The sequence below is a fragment of the Mesoplodon bidens genome, assembly GCF_964165515.1.
Source record: "Mesoplodon bidens genome assembly, chromosome: 4".
Lineage (NCBI taxonomy): Eukaryota > Metazoa > Chordata > Mammalia > Artiodactyla > Ziphiidae > Mesoplodon > Mesoplodon bidens.
In genome coordinates this window covers 35,668,513-35,685,230 of record NC_138160.1, presented here as the reverse complement: position 1 = coordinate 35,685,230, position 16,718 = coordinate 35,668,513, and the positions used below count along the sequence as shown (strand labels likewise).

At 38.0% G+C, this 16,718-nt stretch overlaps 1 protein-coding gene across 1 annotated transcript in view; it reads left to right on the top strand.

Annotated features, from left to right (window-relative positions):
- Positions 1-16,718, top strand: part of OXCT1 (3-oxoacid CoA-transferase 1) — a 142,943-nt gene that overhangs the window by 72,734 nt on the left and 53,491 nt on the right. The window contains exons 10-13 of the mRNA XM_081233215.1: positions 1,709-1,803; positions 3,603-3,651; positions 9,634-9,706; positions 10,319-10,394. Coding sequence (XP_081089341.1) covers positions 1,709-1,803; positions 3,603-3,651; positions 9,634-9,706; positions 10,319-10,394 — 293 coding nt within the window. The remainder of the gene's footprint in view (positions 1-1,708; positions 1,804-3,602; positions 3,652-9,633; positions 9,707-10,318; positions 10,395-16,718) is intronic.

The window sequence follows — 16,718 nt, the reverse complement described above, 5'->3', positions numbered from 1 at the left end:
AACGCTGATTTTTAGATATAATGGCTTCTAGGTATCCTTTATTCACTGTCATTGTATTGCCTATGAAAAATATTTGCAAGTCAGTTCATATAAATGGTCTTTCCATAGCACCTACTCTTTTTCAACCCAAATTACATAGGCTTTTTTCTCCCTGGTATTTGACTCACTAAAAAATACTAAAGAACTGAGAAAATTATAGCATATGATGAAAGAGGGGGTGTATAAAACTTGTAATTTGGGTTGCCATTACCTGAAAATGCCTGCTTATAATTATAATGGAATTAATACCTCAGTGTGTTCCATGCATCACTGTGAGAAATGAAGTACAAATAAGTCTACACTAGATTGTGATTTGGTAAGAGGTGAACCAAGAAACTATCATCATAGCTTCAAAGACTTACTGTATTCACACAAGGTGAACTGGCACATTGAGTTGTCCTGCTGGCCTTTGTAGTCTATAATATGGCAGCATATATAAACTTTATCTTTTCTGGACTTCATTCACAAAGCACTCACTGTTATTAGAATCTCATTAGCGTGCCATCATTCTTTGCACTAATTCTATCAAAGTCTGTGGTTTGCAGTGGTAGGTGGACAGCAGTTCCAGACAGTGTCCGTTTTTGTTTTTTGTTTTTTTGGCCACAGTGCACAGCTTACAGGATCTTAGTTCCCCAACCAGGGATCAAACCCAGGCCCACAGCAGTGAAAGTGCCAAGTCCTAACCACTGGACCACCAGGGAATTCCCACAGACAGTGTTAGTATTTCTGATCTGGTCAGCCTGCTTGTATTGAGAGACAAGGTCGAATCCACACCACTGCATACGAGTCAGAACTTTGATCACCTAAGGAAGAAGATTTAATACCCTCAGTTAGCTCTTCTTTAAGAAAAAATTTTATCGAAGTGTAGTTGATTTACAATGTTGTGTTTAACTTCTGCTGTACAGCAAAGTGACTCAGTTATGCATACATAGATTCTTTTTCAGGTTCTTTTTCATTATTGTTTGTCACAGGATATTGAATATAGTTCCCTGTGCTATATGGTAGGACCTTGTTGTTTATCCATTCTATATATAATAGTTTGCATCTGCTAATCCCAACCAGTTAGCTCTTTGATGCTGTAACACAGCTTTTTTTTTTTATATGGTCTCAAATGTGTTCACTGAAGCTTAAACATCCCCACCATCCTATTTATGTCTTAGGGAAGGCTCAGTTACCAATGGATGTTATCACAGTGATCCAAAGGAATCTATACAATTTAGGCAGACATTTTGGTGTTGTCATAAAACTTCTTTTAAAATTAAAAAATGGTAGCCCTTTTTAGAAAATTGTCATCATCTTTATTTTCAGTTGCAGTTTTGAATAGTGAAAAGTGCTTTTAAACAAAGGTCAGGCCATGTTATATCAGTCATCAGTCATAATAAATCATAATACAGTCCAAATTTGCTAACTATGTCTTACAATAAAAATGACCTCTTGGCTAGTTTTCTGAAGCCACTACTTTGATATCTTTATGGGGAAAGCTGTGATTAAGAGATTTCCTTTTTGAAAAAATTACAAAATAATACCTAGAGGGTGGTGGGAGAATGTATTCAGTGATTACATTCAGAGTAAGTGCCTTTAAAGAAGGCCTATGTTCAGATTTATTCATGTAGAAGATTTATGACATAATCTATCTTTTATATGCTGGACCTTAACGTTTTTTTTCCAGCTAATTTGGGCATAGGAATACCGCTTCTGGCCAGCAACTTTATCAGCCCCAGTATGACTGTCCATCTGCAAAGTGAAAATGGAGTCCTGGGTTTGGTAAGATAGAAATTAAAGTTTTATTTATTCAATCTTGATGGAGAATGAGATATTTTATATAGTGAAATCTTCTTAAAACTGAGAGTTGTTACCTTAAAGTTCCCAATCTTGTTTTTCTTTCTTTTTATCCTCATAATAAAATATTTAACTTTTCCCATAAAATGGTGGTACTTGTGAGCACGTCGTGTTGTATTTTTTGGAGTAGATGGTAGTTTCCTGACTATGAGCTTTCCGACTGCTCCTCCTTTGTCCCTGTACCAGCTTCCATCTCCCCTAGTGCATCTGCTTCAGACATCTCACACCATCCTGTTTAGGTAGTTATTTTTAACCTTTGTGTGATTGAACAAGATAATGAAGGTCATTAACAATTCTACATTAAATAAAAATCAGTAAGTCTCAGCATGAGAAACTGAAGAGTAACATTTCTACTTTAGGACAGGACATTTTTTTGACAGTTGATTAATTCAAGAAGTTCTCCTCATGTAATACTTGTTTTGAGGCCAAGTTGTTCAAAAGGGTAGAATTTTCCCTTCCTCAAGATTAACCTTCCAGATGGGCTCAATATTCTCATAGAATTTGGCCATTCTCTTTATTCAATATTATAATAAAATTAAGAAATACTTCAGCTTCCTGGGTAACATTTTTTATTTACTTATTAATTATGGCAGAGATAACTTATAGTCTGACAATTTATAATATTCCTAATCTTTTATTGTTTTTCAGTAGCTCTTAACTGTTAATGCAGTACAAATTGTACATATGGAAAATGTATATCCAGTATTTAAAATATAAATAATGGTCATGAGATTGTAGTTGATACTGATTGAGGCAATAATTGTGATCACTTTCAGAAACACAAAAATGATGTGAGTCTGGATAAAAGCAGATTCATATTGCAGTCAAAGACTTAAATTTTTAAGGTACCTTAGAGATTATCTAGAGTGACCAATTCTCTCATTTTGAAGACAAGGGAAATAAGTCAATATGAATTACCCATTGTCACTGTTTAAAGAAAAATTTACACAGGTCTAAAACATTAGTTGCCATTTCAATTTATTCAAAGAATAAATTTTTGGTCCCTTTTTTTGAAAGTATATTAAAATTTCACAGCCAATATTTCCTCATTCTTGGCTCTAATTTAGACCTTTTCTTTTCCCTTTTTCCATTTCCTCCCTTTTCGTTGAATATATGTTATGTTATGAAACTACTCACTCCAAGTAATTAGAGATGGTTTATAAGAATACATAGAAAATTAAAAAACAAAAACTTAGTGAGAATTACCAGGCAAAAACAAAATAAAGGTATCAAAACTTAGATGGACTGAGAGATAAGGTTAGAACTCCAAATCCGAGCCTTTAGGTGCTACATACCAAAGCTGAAACTGTGCTTCTCCAGACCCTTCTAGCCAAATAAGGCAGCCATTTAGTTTGTATTCATTGATATACTAACAGGAAGATTTCTGAATAACATCGGCTGCATAGTAGGTAGTAAATAATTACTTTTTTATTCACCTGTATTTCCAACAACTTAACATTTCTTTCAGACTTTGGTAGTTTTTAGAAAATATTTTTCACTTACCCAAGCACAGTTTGTAGCATAGAAAAGACAAATCAACATGGAAAACAGAGCCATGAAAACACTGGGATTATTTTGAAAAGGTTCACCTCAAGTCTTTTGATGATTTCCTAGGGTTTTCATGATTTTCTAGGGTTTTAAGCAAAGTTACTTATATTTCAGTTTTAATGTGTGATTCAGTGAGAAACTTCTTTTCCTAATTGAACATGTGCTTTATTTGACAGGGTCCTTACCCATTAGAAAATGAAGTTGATGCAGATCTAATCAATGCAGGTAAACTCACTCATCACATGTTTTTCCAGCCTTTTCCTTTGCTATTAATTTAGTTCTCTGCCAAGTAATAGCAAAGAGTTGGGTTTGTTTCTTAGTCTTTTCCTGGAGAGTATGCCACTGTATTTTTCATGGAGGAAGCGAGAGAGAAGCCTTCCTAGTGCCCTCTTGGTCCAGATTGCCTGTCAGAGGTCTTCCCTATTTAGGGCACAGTAAGATAAAGGAGAAATTGCAGGAGGGGCTACATATAATGGTAGGAGCTTTGGTGGGTCAATCAGTCAGCGTCCTGAGAGCACTCTCAGGTGGGGTAACAAGGAGAATTAAAGGAAGGGACAGTTTACAAGGGTGCAGAGAAGATTAAGGGAAACCAGAAAGGATGCTGAAGCACCACAGGGAGATTTTTTTTTTTTGTGGTATGCGGGCCTCTCACTGTTGTGGCCTCTCCCGTTGGCGGAGCACAGGCTCCGGACGCGCAGGCTCAGCGGCCATAGCTCACGGGCCCAGCTGCTCCGCGGCATGTGGGATCTTCCCGGACTGGGGCACGAACCCGCGTCCCCTGCATCGGCAGGCAGACTCTTAACCACTGCGCCACCAGGGAAGCCCCCACAGGGAGTTCTTATCACTCCTAGGCCTTAAGGGGCAGCTGTGGGAGAGGGCCACCTAACAGGAAGCAGGGTCTTTGTAGAGGAACACGACCATCTTGCAGAAACCTGGGTGAGAGTGAGAATGGAGGTCTTCTCTGCTGGGTCTCCTGCTTGTGCCTCCCATTGGCCAATCCTAGGTTGAAATAGGTCTGCTTTCTCATGATGAGAAGGTGGGGAGTGGATCCATAGTGGCCAAAACCAAGATCTGGTGCACTGAGGTTTTTGTTGTGGTTGATACTTACTGTCCTCTAATTGACATCAGAGTTAGGAGAGCATCCTTCAAAGGTTCAAGGGTGCTTAAGGATGTACTCTGCCACTCAGTGCAACCCAGTGGTGTAAGTAATAAATACAGAGTTTCTTTGTACTGGGGACTGTAGCCTGTCTTCTCCTTAATTCCTGCATTCATATGCTTTGCCTTTTATTATTAGCCTTTTATTTGACTGGGACATAGGGTCACATGTAGCAGCAGCCTAGAGGAGGAAAAACAGGTCAGACCTTTTGCCCATGCTTGAGGCAGCACTGCCACCATGTTAGGGCTAAAGATTATCCTTAGAATGGGGCTGTCCATAAGAAGCTAATTTTTATATTCTAGCATGTTTTTCTTTACTATTCTTCTACTCCTATTCACTCTACCCCCGCAAAAGTATTATTGTTACTTCATGTTCAAAAACAGTGTGTGTAAATTTCAGAAGAGAAGAAGTAAGAGCTGAACATAAAGGCCAGCTGCCAAGTAGAATTGATGTTTGATGCTTAGGATTTTTGAAAGTAAAACAGCTTCTGGTTGAATAGTTGAGTTAGTTAACATGACTCAACTCTGAAAGGCCCACTGTGGTAAAGCAATGACATTTAACCAAGGCTGTAATTTAATTGTACTGTACCCTTTAGCAATAGCTCGTTGATCTGTGAAAATATTTGCTGCTTGGTTTAATTAATTAATGTTAGTGAGTTATTTGCAAAATGAATAACTCCATTTTCCAAATATCAGGCTTGAGCTCATAAAACCCACTTTCTTTGGAAAAATAGTTAATCTTTTCAGTGACATCATTGGACAGTAGGCGTTTCTGATTCCATTGAGCTTTAGCTCAGTCCTGATGAAGCCACCAGTTTTAGATGTCAACTTCTGAGATATCACGTATAATCTTAAACTACTTTGTAAAACAAGAATTCATTGCTTTGGGGAAGCCAGGCTGCAGAATAGTTTAATAATATCCTATCTCTTTCATCAAAGTCCTCTTTGGAATTTATGATGCTTTTGACTTCGGAGCTAAGTTAGGGAGGAAATACTTTGAACTCGAGAACCCAGAATATAAATTGGTGGTTCCGCAATTCCCCAAGTTTGGAAGTTACCAGGAAGATCAGCCCATTGTTTGTGTTAATTTGAAACGATTTCTATAGAAATCCCTTGGAAGGACTATAAAGAGTTATGTTTCTGGGCATAATCAGTGTATTAAAATTTTAAAATAATAATACAGCTATTTCTAAGGATCCCTTTTTCTAAGTAATAATTTCATATGGTTATATAACAATGAATGACCACTTGTATAGCACTACATAGCTTACAGCATACTTTTTTCAAATATATTAAATCATTTGAGCCTCAAGTGAAAACCTGTTGTACAGATTGGGAAACTCAAGCCCAGAAACGTGACATGATGTTCTCAAGATCACGTTGCTAGGGACTGGACTAACACAGGGTCTCCTGCTGCTCGCCCCTGGCCTTCTTCTCTGCACGTTGAGCTATATCCACTGATAACCTGAGTTTTACCGAGGTGCATAAGGCAGTGCTTAGAACATTTCCAAGGTCCCAGGAAGATTTGCAGTATCCCAATGGAATTGTGAAATTTCTAATAAATCTCATGTTAGCTTTCATATTAATGTGCATTTTGCATTCTTTCCTATTTCTTAATATTATTTTCTTACTTTAATATCAAAATAATGTTTTAAATGACTTCCTTTTGATTAAAACTTCTTAGAAAGAACCACCGTGTTAATCTCCTGGCTTTTGAATATCCCTGGTTCCTGCCATGTACCTCTAGAGCAGTGGTTTTCCGTGGGAAGGAGGGGTGATTTCTCTCCCCTGGGGACATTTGACAATGTCTGGAGACTTTTTTTTTTTTTTTTTTTTGCGGTACGCGGGCCTCTCACTGTTGTGGCCTCTCCCTTTGCGGAGCACAGGCTCCAGACGCGCAGGCTCAGCGGCCATGGCTCACAGGCCCAGCCGCTCCGCAGCATGTGGGATCTTCCCGGACCGGGGCATGAACCCGTGTCCCCTGCATCGGCAGGCGGACTCTCAACCGCTGCACCACCAGGGAAACCCTGGAGACATTTTTGATTGCCAGTGTTACTGGCATTTAGTGGGTAGAAGCCAGGGATGCTGTTAAATATCCTACAATAACCAGAACAGTTATCCAGCTCCCAGCATCAATAGTGCCTGCTCTAGAGGTCTGTGTGCCACATCTGAAGAATCACAGGCCTGAACATTAGAGTTCAAATAGTATGGCATTCAAGATCTATCTAATGGTTGTGAGTGACCTTTTCAAATTTATCTTTCTCTACGCCCTACAAGGTCTTCTGAGTCCACCCATACTGAACTGCTGGATCTCTTCTGACCATGACTCATGCTTTCCTTCCTCCATGACTTTGCTCTTCCTGTGCCTTTCATTTTTGTTTGGTTCTGTCCCTTCCTTTTTTATCCCCATCTCTTTATTGGTAATGTCCTATTGAAATGCATTATACGTATCCTTGAAATCCCAGTTCATTTGTCCTCTCCAGTTCCTTCTGTGGCTTAGAAGTGCCCCTCCTTCGAACCCACAACACATCTAGTGTCTCATAAGCATACCACATTTTGCCTTGTAGTTACTTGTGTATATTCATCTCTCTTGCTGGGTATTATGTTCCTTTCTCCTGGGGCAGTGGTTCTCAAAGTGTGGTCCCCAGAGACACAGCATTAGTTAGCATCCCCATCACCGGGGACTTGTTAGCGATGGAAATTCTCAGACTCTAGGGAGTTGAGCTCAGCAGTCTGCATTTTTATAAGCCCTCCATGTGATTCTGATGGGTGTTAAAGTTTGAGAACCATTCGTTTAGGGCATCTGCATTTTGTGTGTAACTTTGTTCAAGGCACAGAGTAGACAGTTACTTGATATTGAGTGAATGACATGTTACATCATGAGCCAAAGGACTCAAAACTATGAAATTGAATAACTCTATTGCCTGAATATCATTAGAGGATATAGACATACACACGAGCAAATTTGGAGGAGACAGAAATCAATTAGGAAAAATCAAATAAGAAAGACCCTTTTCTTTAAGATATTAATTGTATTATTGATTATAATTGTTTCTTGACTAAATTTGGACGTTGCATTTGTAAAGCATGGATTCAACTTTAGGATACCTTTTTTTTGTTTAGATTTTGGATATTAAAAATGATGAAAATTAACTTTGCTTCCAAAGAATGTATTTATAAGATGCCAGAATGTGTTAGCAGGGGCCTGACAATAACTTTGTTTCATAAGAATTATTTTCTGGGCTCTTTAATAAAGCCATCCTTCATAAATCACATGGGGAGAGCTGAAGCTCTCTGCTTTGATCTCAAAGTTTCCTATAAAGTGGTAAATAATGCCTTCTATGTACTACCAGCTGGTTGAGATGGCCTTTTGGAAGTCATTGTGATTTATCACATAGAGAACAAAGATTGAGATTTCTTTGTTTCTCTGCATTTTCAGCCTGCAAGTTCTTCCTTGCCTCTCCACCTCACAGGATTGGTGAGGAACTGAATTTGCTGGACGTGAAAGTTGTGTTAGGATAAGGTTTAGTTGTATTACACTTGTCCTGAAACCTGGAGTTCACGGGCTGGTGTATAACCGCACCATAAAAGTAAATTGCTTGCCCGTGTAGCATTTATCCCTAAAGGGGTGATGGCACTGTCTTTTCCACAGGCAGGTTTGCAGTGAGGAATAATAACAATGACAATAATAAAAGTAATGTTTACAGAGTCCTTTCTCTATGCCAGGTACTAGAGTTAAAGACTTCACATGCACTATTTCATTTAATTCTCCAAATATTACTTGCTGTCTAAAAGCCAGCCACTACTAACCACACCAGAAAGTATTTTCCAAAGCTTTTCAGCCTTGTGGTCCTTTAAAAGATGTGAAAATGTTTCCTTTGCTTAGAATCAAACTTTTTTGGCCAATAAATAATTCAGCATGATATAAATAGTCTTACCCTTGCTTTACAGTTGAGCTCAAATGGAGCGGGATATTGGTGGAGAAGTTAGCTCTCAGGGAAGACTTGAGAAGTTGAGGTTATGGCTGTTGTTGCACAGCTGAGCACGATCAGATTGGTCTGGTCCTGTTGTGTCCAAGAGCTTCTCTCTGTTCTAATCTTGGAATCACTTTTCTTCCCCTTCTCTTTGTCTGCCCTATCACACTGGGGCCATGGCATGAGGTGTTATCAGACAGTTGACTTACCTTTGGCAAAGTGGCATGTGAGCACTTTTCTATTGAGACCAGAAGCTTCTCCTAGGCACCTAAAGCTCCTGCACAGACAGGTCACAAGAAAAAAGCAGCTCAAGTTTGAGTCAGGTGATATTATAGGTTGTGTGGGGACTGGATGACCTTGAAGAACTTTTCCAGTTCTGGACATTTATTATGAGATGTAAGTTTTGTGAGAGGTCCTTACCTTCTTTGGTTTTAATAGAAACATAGGAGCAAGGGAAGAAAAATGAAACAGAGAGAGAGAGAGATTGAAGAAGAGATTCAGTCCCAGTGATATTAAGGAATTAGGTGAGACCTCTCTTTCTAGGTTATTTACTGAATTTTAAGAAATATCTGAGGAGCATCTCCTGTGTCACTCCCTTCAAGTTGTATTCCTTCATGTCTGTTCCACATCTTTGCTCCAGTGACTTACAGTAGCATGGGTTTTGACAGGTGTATCCCAGCAACTCCTTTCCTTGTCACTCCTATTAGCATTTAACAGGGGCTTGTGAAGGGACTGAGTCTGGTGGGAGGTGGGGATGGTTATGTAATAATAGGCAGTAGAGGGGTGCATTGTCTGTAGAGAATTTCAAAACAATAATAAAATTAAAAGTTGGGCTGCTTTTTATTATCACCATGCAAGGGCAAATCTGAACAATGTTAGTGACAAAATTCTCTTCTTCATAGGTGAACAGTTCCCGCTGTGTCTCCCATACCCCTGTTGCTGCCACAAGGGACCCTTAGTTCTGTAGGAAACAGAGAAGGTATAGACCTCTGTCTCCACCATGATTTCCACTCTTAGAAATCTAATAGCCTTTTCTTTCCTCTTTTTCTCCCGTGTGTGTGTGTGTGTGTCTGTGTAGGCAAGGAAACAGTTACTGTTCTTCCAGGAGCCTCTTATTTCTCCAGCGATGAATCATTTGCGATGATTAGAGGGTATGTAATAACGGAGCCCCTCATGTTTCACATGACTTGTAATGAGCTGAGTCATCCCCTGAGTCTGTTAGCAAGACTCTGAAACATAGACACCTCTCCCAGCCAGAAAATGATCATGGGCTTGTTTGGCTGCACCAAGATGTGAAATTATTCACATTGAATGTTGGCAGTTGGTACTTCCAGCCCGCTATTATCAAAGGAACCCTCAAAATGGAATATATATCTGTGCCAACTAAAGTAAACACTTTTAAGGCTCTTTCTGAGGATCCTAACATTTTCTACAAACTGTGTTTTCATTTTCTAGCTAGTGTTTGCTTTCAAATCTAGCCATATTCTCCCTCACTGAAGGAAACAAACTCACTGTGTACACCTGTTTTTAATTTGTTTTTGGAGACAGTATAGGCTATAATTTTTTAAAAAGAACTCTTAATGGTTATTTCTCTACATTAGCTTGAGCCAATCTATTTGGAAATCAGGTGTTGAGTGGAGGAAAGCAAATGTACTTTGGTGGGGGGGAGGTTAGAATTATTTATTTTCATTGCTGGCAATTTCAAGCAAAAGGGACATAAAGCTTGTGAAGTTTGCTTTATATTTCTTCTTTATCTTTCTCAGGGGACATGTCAATCTAACAATGCTAGGAGCCATGCAGGTTTCCAAATATGGTGACCTGGCTAACTGGATGATACCAGTAAGTAGACATGTTTTCTTCTGAATTATGCCTGGGTCAGAATAGTTATTCTTGAAGTATTAAGAAAAATCTCATCAAATTGCTTTGAGTGCAAATATAATTGTTACAAAAATAAATATTTTGATAGTATTTCTTATTTCAATCAAATTCTAATAAAGGAAATACTGAAAATATTTAGCCTTGCCAGTTTACTGTGTAGCTGGGACTAAAAATAGGTAAGATCAGGGTCAAAGCATAATTTTCCATGGAGGAATAGAAAACTGAGGAAGGTAAAAAAGAATGGGTTAATTATACTCTGATAAAAGTAAGAAATACAAATATTTATTATAACTAAGTTTTTATAACTAGAAAGTACAATTAAGCTCATTAATTTTATGTTAATTCTATTATTTTCTTATTCACAGTGATTAAAATCCTCTCTTGATTAGTCATGTGACCCCATGAGTAATCAATCACATTTTCTTCTATTATGGAATACAAAACCTGTGATGTTTAAACATGCTTGTGAAATGCAAACAGTTTTCATGTACTAATGACTTAAATCGAGGAAGAAGCCTCTTGGAATTAGCTTTGGAAAAAGGACTGTAATTGGTTGATTTATGAGTGTGGTTCTTTACATTCCTGATTGGTGCTTCCTGATGTGTGTATGGAAACAACAATGAATGTGTGTCTATGATTATGAGCTCATTTTGGCTGGTAGCTCAGGTTACTCTTTTAATGTGTGTGTTTAAGGATTTCTGTGTGTTTCTCTGAAGCATCAGCTACAAGGAGTTTAAGTAATTGAGGCTGATGTTCTATGATGAGAGTTTTTTGTTTTTTGAAATTTCTTAGATTTTTCTCTACTCATTTTTTGAGGAAGGTGGATTAATATAGTTGATAACAATGTTAGAGATTGTGTTAGTTTAGCTTTTTTGATCTATGATCTCCCAAAACATTATTTTAAAATTTCAATTGTTATTATAACCTGGTTCTCAAATGTGGTTACATATTGGAAGCACCTGGGAATTTTAAAAAATGGTGATACCTTGGTGCCCCCCCTTAGAGATCCCAATTTAATTAATCTGAGATATAGCCTGGGAATTGAGCATTTTAAAATCAATCCTAGGTGATTACAGTATGTAACCAAGTTTGAGAACCGAGTTTGAGTGTATTAAAGAATGCTCATCAGGGACTTCCCTGGTGGCAGAGTGGTTAAGAATCCGCCTGCCAATGCAGGGGACACGGGTTTGTGCCCCGGTCTGGGAAGATCCCACATACCGCCGAGCACCTAAGCCCATGTGCCACAACTACTGAGCCCACACGCTCTAGAGCCTGTGAGCCACAACTATTGAGCCCATGTGCCACAGCTACTGAAGCCCCCCTGCCTAGAGCCCATGCTCTGCAACAAGAGAAGCCACTGCAATGAGAAGCCCACACACACAATGAAGAGTAGCCCCGGGCTTCCTTGGTGGCTCAGTGGTTGAGAATCTGCCTGCTAATGCAGGGGACACGGGTTCGAGCCCTGGTCTGGGAGGATCCCACATACCACAGAGCAACTAGGCCCGTGAGCCACAACTACTGAGCCTGCGCCTCTGGAGCCTGTGCTCCGCAACAAGAGAGGCTGTGATAGTGAGAGGCCCACGCATCGCAATGAAGAGTGGCCCCCACTTGCCACAACTAGAGAAAGCCCTTGCACAGAAACGAAAACCCAACACAGCAAAAAAGAAAAAAATAATTAATAAACTCCTACCCCCAACGTCTTCTTAAAAAAAAAAAAAAGATTAGCCCCCGCTCACAGCAACTAGAGAGAGCCCGTGCGCAGCAAGAGACCCAATGCAGCCAAAAATAAATAAATAAATTAATTAAAAAAAAATGATCATCAATCATATTTAAAATGTAAGGGGAAAATATCATTGATGCATTAATAGAACTCTTAGCAGATTATGGATTATATTGTTATTTTAGTTTTAAAATGTTCATCACCCTAAATCAGCTATTGCTATAAGAGTTGGCAGCTTTTGGAGGCTTCAGAGAAATCAGAGAGGGTCACCTGAGCATTGTATAGTAAGTCAGATTGATACTTTATAGGAATGTTTGTTTGTGTAGAAAGAATGTATTTCTTTTTTCAAATTTTAGAAAAAGGCTATAGGAGGTAGTAGAAGGAGCATAGAAAAGCAAGCCCTGGGTTTTAGCCCTGACTCTACCAGTAATCAGTGTAACCTTGAACATGTCACTTAAGCTCTTTGGGTTAAAGCATCCTCATCTATAAAATGAAGATTTGAGAATAGATAATTTCAGGGGTCTCGTCTGGCTTTCACAGGTTAGCAGTTCAGAGCAAAGATCCTGTAGTGAGACAGACCTGGGTTGAAATCCAATTTTTGTCACTTACTAGCAGTGTAACTTGAGGCAGTTGCCTATTTTTCCTCATCTGTAAAATGAGAATGATGTAATAGTATCTACTTTATAGGACTGTATAAAGGAATAAATGATATAACGCATACAGAGTATGTATCACAGAGCTTGACCCACAGCATATGCTAGATAAACAGGTTGTTATTATTTGATAAGTTAAGAAGGAGAAGTTGGAGATGCCTGGCAGAGAAGGGAATAGGATTGGTTACCATGAACAGAAACAACAGAGTTTTAAATAGAGTCTATTTGTCTGAGCTATTAGTGAGTTTTGAAATCAAATTTCACAGTGGTTCTAGGTGTGGAGCAGAAACGTGTGCAACACATTTTTGCTTTTGGGGAACTTGGGCATCTTTAACAAGTTAGTATATGATTTGTTTTTATTATGGTTTAGCACACAATGAGGCTGGAAGCTGTCATAGTGAGAGTATGCATTATGTAGTTGTCATTTGTAGGAAAGATTTTCCAGCATGTATCACAATTTCACATATCCTATGGAGATTGCTGTGAATGATTAAAACATCACTGTTAATTACTTTATAAATTTCTTAATACAATTTGGAGCTCATGAGTTTCCAAAGGACTGGATCTAGTGGGGCAGCGTTAGGGAACTGGAGTTCTGAAGGGACATGGAGAAGAATTAAGCATAAAAAGTGTTCTTGTGTCTGGTTCCACTCTTTTGGTCATGGAAGTTGGTAGTGTCATTTCTGAATGAGCATTTTTGTTCTTTTAGTAACTGATAATCACTTCTTGGATTCTTTATATGTGACGCACAGTATATATTTTGATTCCTTTGGATGCAGGATAGCTTAAGAGTCAAGCCTATGAGCTCTAGTTTGGAAGAGATCTGATTTGAATTTCGGCTCTACCGCTTACAAATTACACAATCTTTAGTACCTGTTTTTGTTAGGATTAAATGAGAAGAAAATGAAAAGTGAAGACTCAAAGCACTCCATAAATAGTGGCTATTATTTTTATATTCTTCAATGTATTATTGCTTAACTTTAAAGAGGGAGTATTTGGGGCTTCCCCGGTGGCGCAGTGGTTGAGAGTCCACCTGCCGATGCAGGGGGACACGGGTTCGTGCCCTGGTCCGGGAAGATCCCACATGGCGCGGAGCGGCTGGGCCCGTGAGCCATGGCCACTGAGCCTGCGCGTTCGGAGCCTGCGCTCCACAACGGGAGAGGCCACAACAGTGAGAGGCCTGCGTACCACAAAAAAAAAAAAAAAAAAAAAAAGGAGTATTTGCCTTAAAATACACTGGCATAAGCAAGACTATATTTTACAGTAACTAGTACAGCCTTTGTATCCAAAGTTCATATTCAAGTACCAGATCTGAAGACACATTTCTTGTTCTTATTCGTTATGGATAAGATACAGCCTAGCCTCCTTATATAGTTTCAGTGAGTGATCTATGTCTGTTTGCCCCAAAGATTTATGTTGATTTATAAAATTTAGATATATTTTTATTGCAGGGTCTGGCAGTCAAGGAGCTGAAAAGTTCAGTTTTATTGTATCATTTTTCATTTACTTTTATCTTTTTACTGAGTTTAATAATCTTTCAATGGTTGTAAAGCCTTGAGTTTCTCTGCATCATGGCATCCCCATGAATTATTACCATGCCAGATTATAATAAACATTAAGCTTTTAAGGCAGGCAAATGGTGTGGATGCTATTTGTCTTATCCTTTAATAGCTTCTTAGTATTCAGCATGGGTCCCACTTTCACAGATTTTTGAAAATTCTGCCCCAAGCATCCAGAGAGAAAATGTGACAAAACAGTAGTTGGCTTCTTCAAGTTCCGTGATTATTGTGATGATGGTAAAACCCCAGGCAAGCTACGGAAATGTGGTAAGATGTGCAATCCGTTGACTCTCCATTCAGAGCTGCTCTGGCTTTCCTAATGCTTATTTTTGGGAAACAGCTGCCATAAATGATTGACTTGTGAAGGGAAGTTGATGTGTGTGATCAGCTATGGGAGCTGTTTTTTAAAAACATGCAACAGCCGCCTGCTGGACAGTGTTGCTGTATATGAGCAACATAACAGCCAAGGGCCTCCTCCTTTTACATGGAGAGAATTGAAATAAGAGATTCTTGGGGCAAAGAAAAATAGAATGTTTAGGTGTTTGTTTTTCCCTAATATTTTTCATTTCTTTGTGCATTTAGAAGATTAAATCCAAATCAATGTCATATTCATGTATGTGTACATAAAGTTAATTTGGTCTTCTATCTATAATGTCTGTTTTAAATAAGCTAACTCTCTCTCTAGTCTTCCTACTTGTACAGCTGGGGCCAGGGGTTGTGTTCAAGATTTAATCTAGTGATTTAGATCTGTCAGTTGTAGTCCAAATATTAAATCTGTAGATACAGATATAAAAATATAAATATTATGGTATAGAAAAAGATATAAACATACAGAAACAGATATGATTTTAACATATTGGTGTCTTATCCATTTGGTCCCAACACTCCGGTAACCACAAACCATGGGTAAGGAGAAAGGATAGGTGGACAATATGTACGTGATGGTATGATGCTTTTACAGTTATTCAGTAGTGTTCTTTCTCTATCAATGGAATGTAGTGGAAAGTGTACAGAACTTGGAATTAGATATACCTGTGCTTAAATAGTGGCTCTCTTACTTTCTGATGGTGTGGTAAATTATTTCACCTTAGTATACTCATTTGTAAAATGAGAATATTTAACTCATATGCTTGATCTGGGGATTAAGTTAGCTTATTCAACAAATATTAGGCATGTATTAAGGGCTATCCTATAAATTTCTCTCTAAGCACTGTATTAATGACATTCTACAAATTTTTATTTTGTTTGTTTCATTGTCATTTTCTTCAGAATATTTTCTTATCTCCCTTGTGATTTTTTTCCGTGACCTACTGATTATTTAAAAGTATGTTATTTAATTTCCAAGTATTTGATGATTTTCCACAAAACTTTGTGCTAATTTCTAGTTTAATTCTCTTGAAGTCAGAGGACATACTTTATATGGTTTCCATCCTTTTAAGTTTGAGATGTATTTACAGCCTAGAATATAGTCTATATTTGTGACTGTTCCATCTGCACTTGAAAAGAATGTGTATTCTGCTCTTGTTGGCTAGAGTGTTCTATAACTGTCAATTAGGTCCAGTAGGTAGATGGTGTTGTTCAAGTCTTCTGTGTCTTTCTATTAGTTATTGAGAGAAGAGCATTGAAATCTTCAGCTATAATTGTGCATTTGTATATTTCTCCTTTCAGTTGTATCACTTTTTGCTTCATATATTTTAGAGCTCCATTACTAGTTGCAGTAGTACAACTAGTTGTATTAGTAGTACTTAAGATAGTTATGTTCTTTTAACAATTTGACCTCTTTTTAAAATTATACCTCTCTAGAGCGAGTGGGCTTAATTGCCCCACAGCATGTGGGATCTTAGTTCCCCGACCAGGGATTGAACCCATGTCCCCTGCATTGGAAGACAGATTCTTAACCAGTGGACCACCAGGGAAGTCCTGACTTATTTTCTTATATATATATGTTTTAAGTGGTTCTTCCAGGTTTTACAATACACATCTTTTATTTGTCACAGTCTACTTCAAGTTATGTTATATCACTTTACATATAATAAAAGAACCATACAACTCTAAACGTATATTCTGTGCTCTTATCCTATTTGCTATTAATATTTAGTCATATGTTTTATTCTGCATGTATTACAAACCTGCGATACTTTATTATATTTGCTCAAAACAGTCAACTCTCTTTTAAAGAGATTGAAAAATGAGAAAAATATTGCATATTTAAAAAATATAATTTATATATATAAATTGTATATTTTATCTATTTTCCCAATATATTTGCCCTTTCCTTCATTTATCCTTTACATGAGTTCAGATTGCCATCTGATGTTATTTTCATTCCACTTGAAGGACATCCTTTGATGTT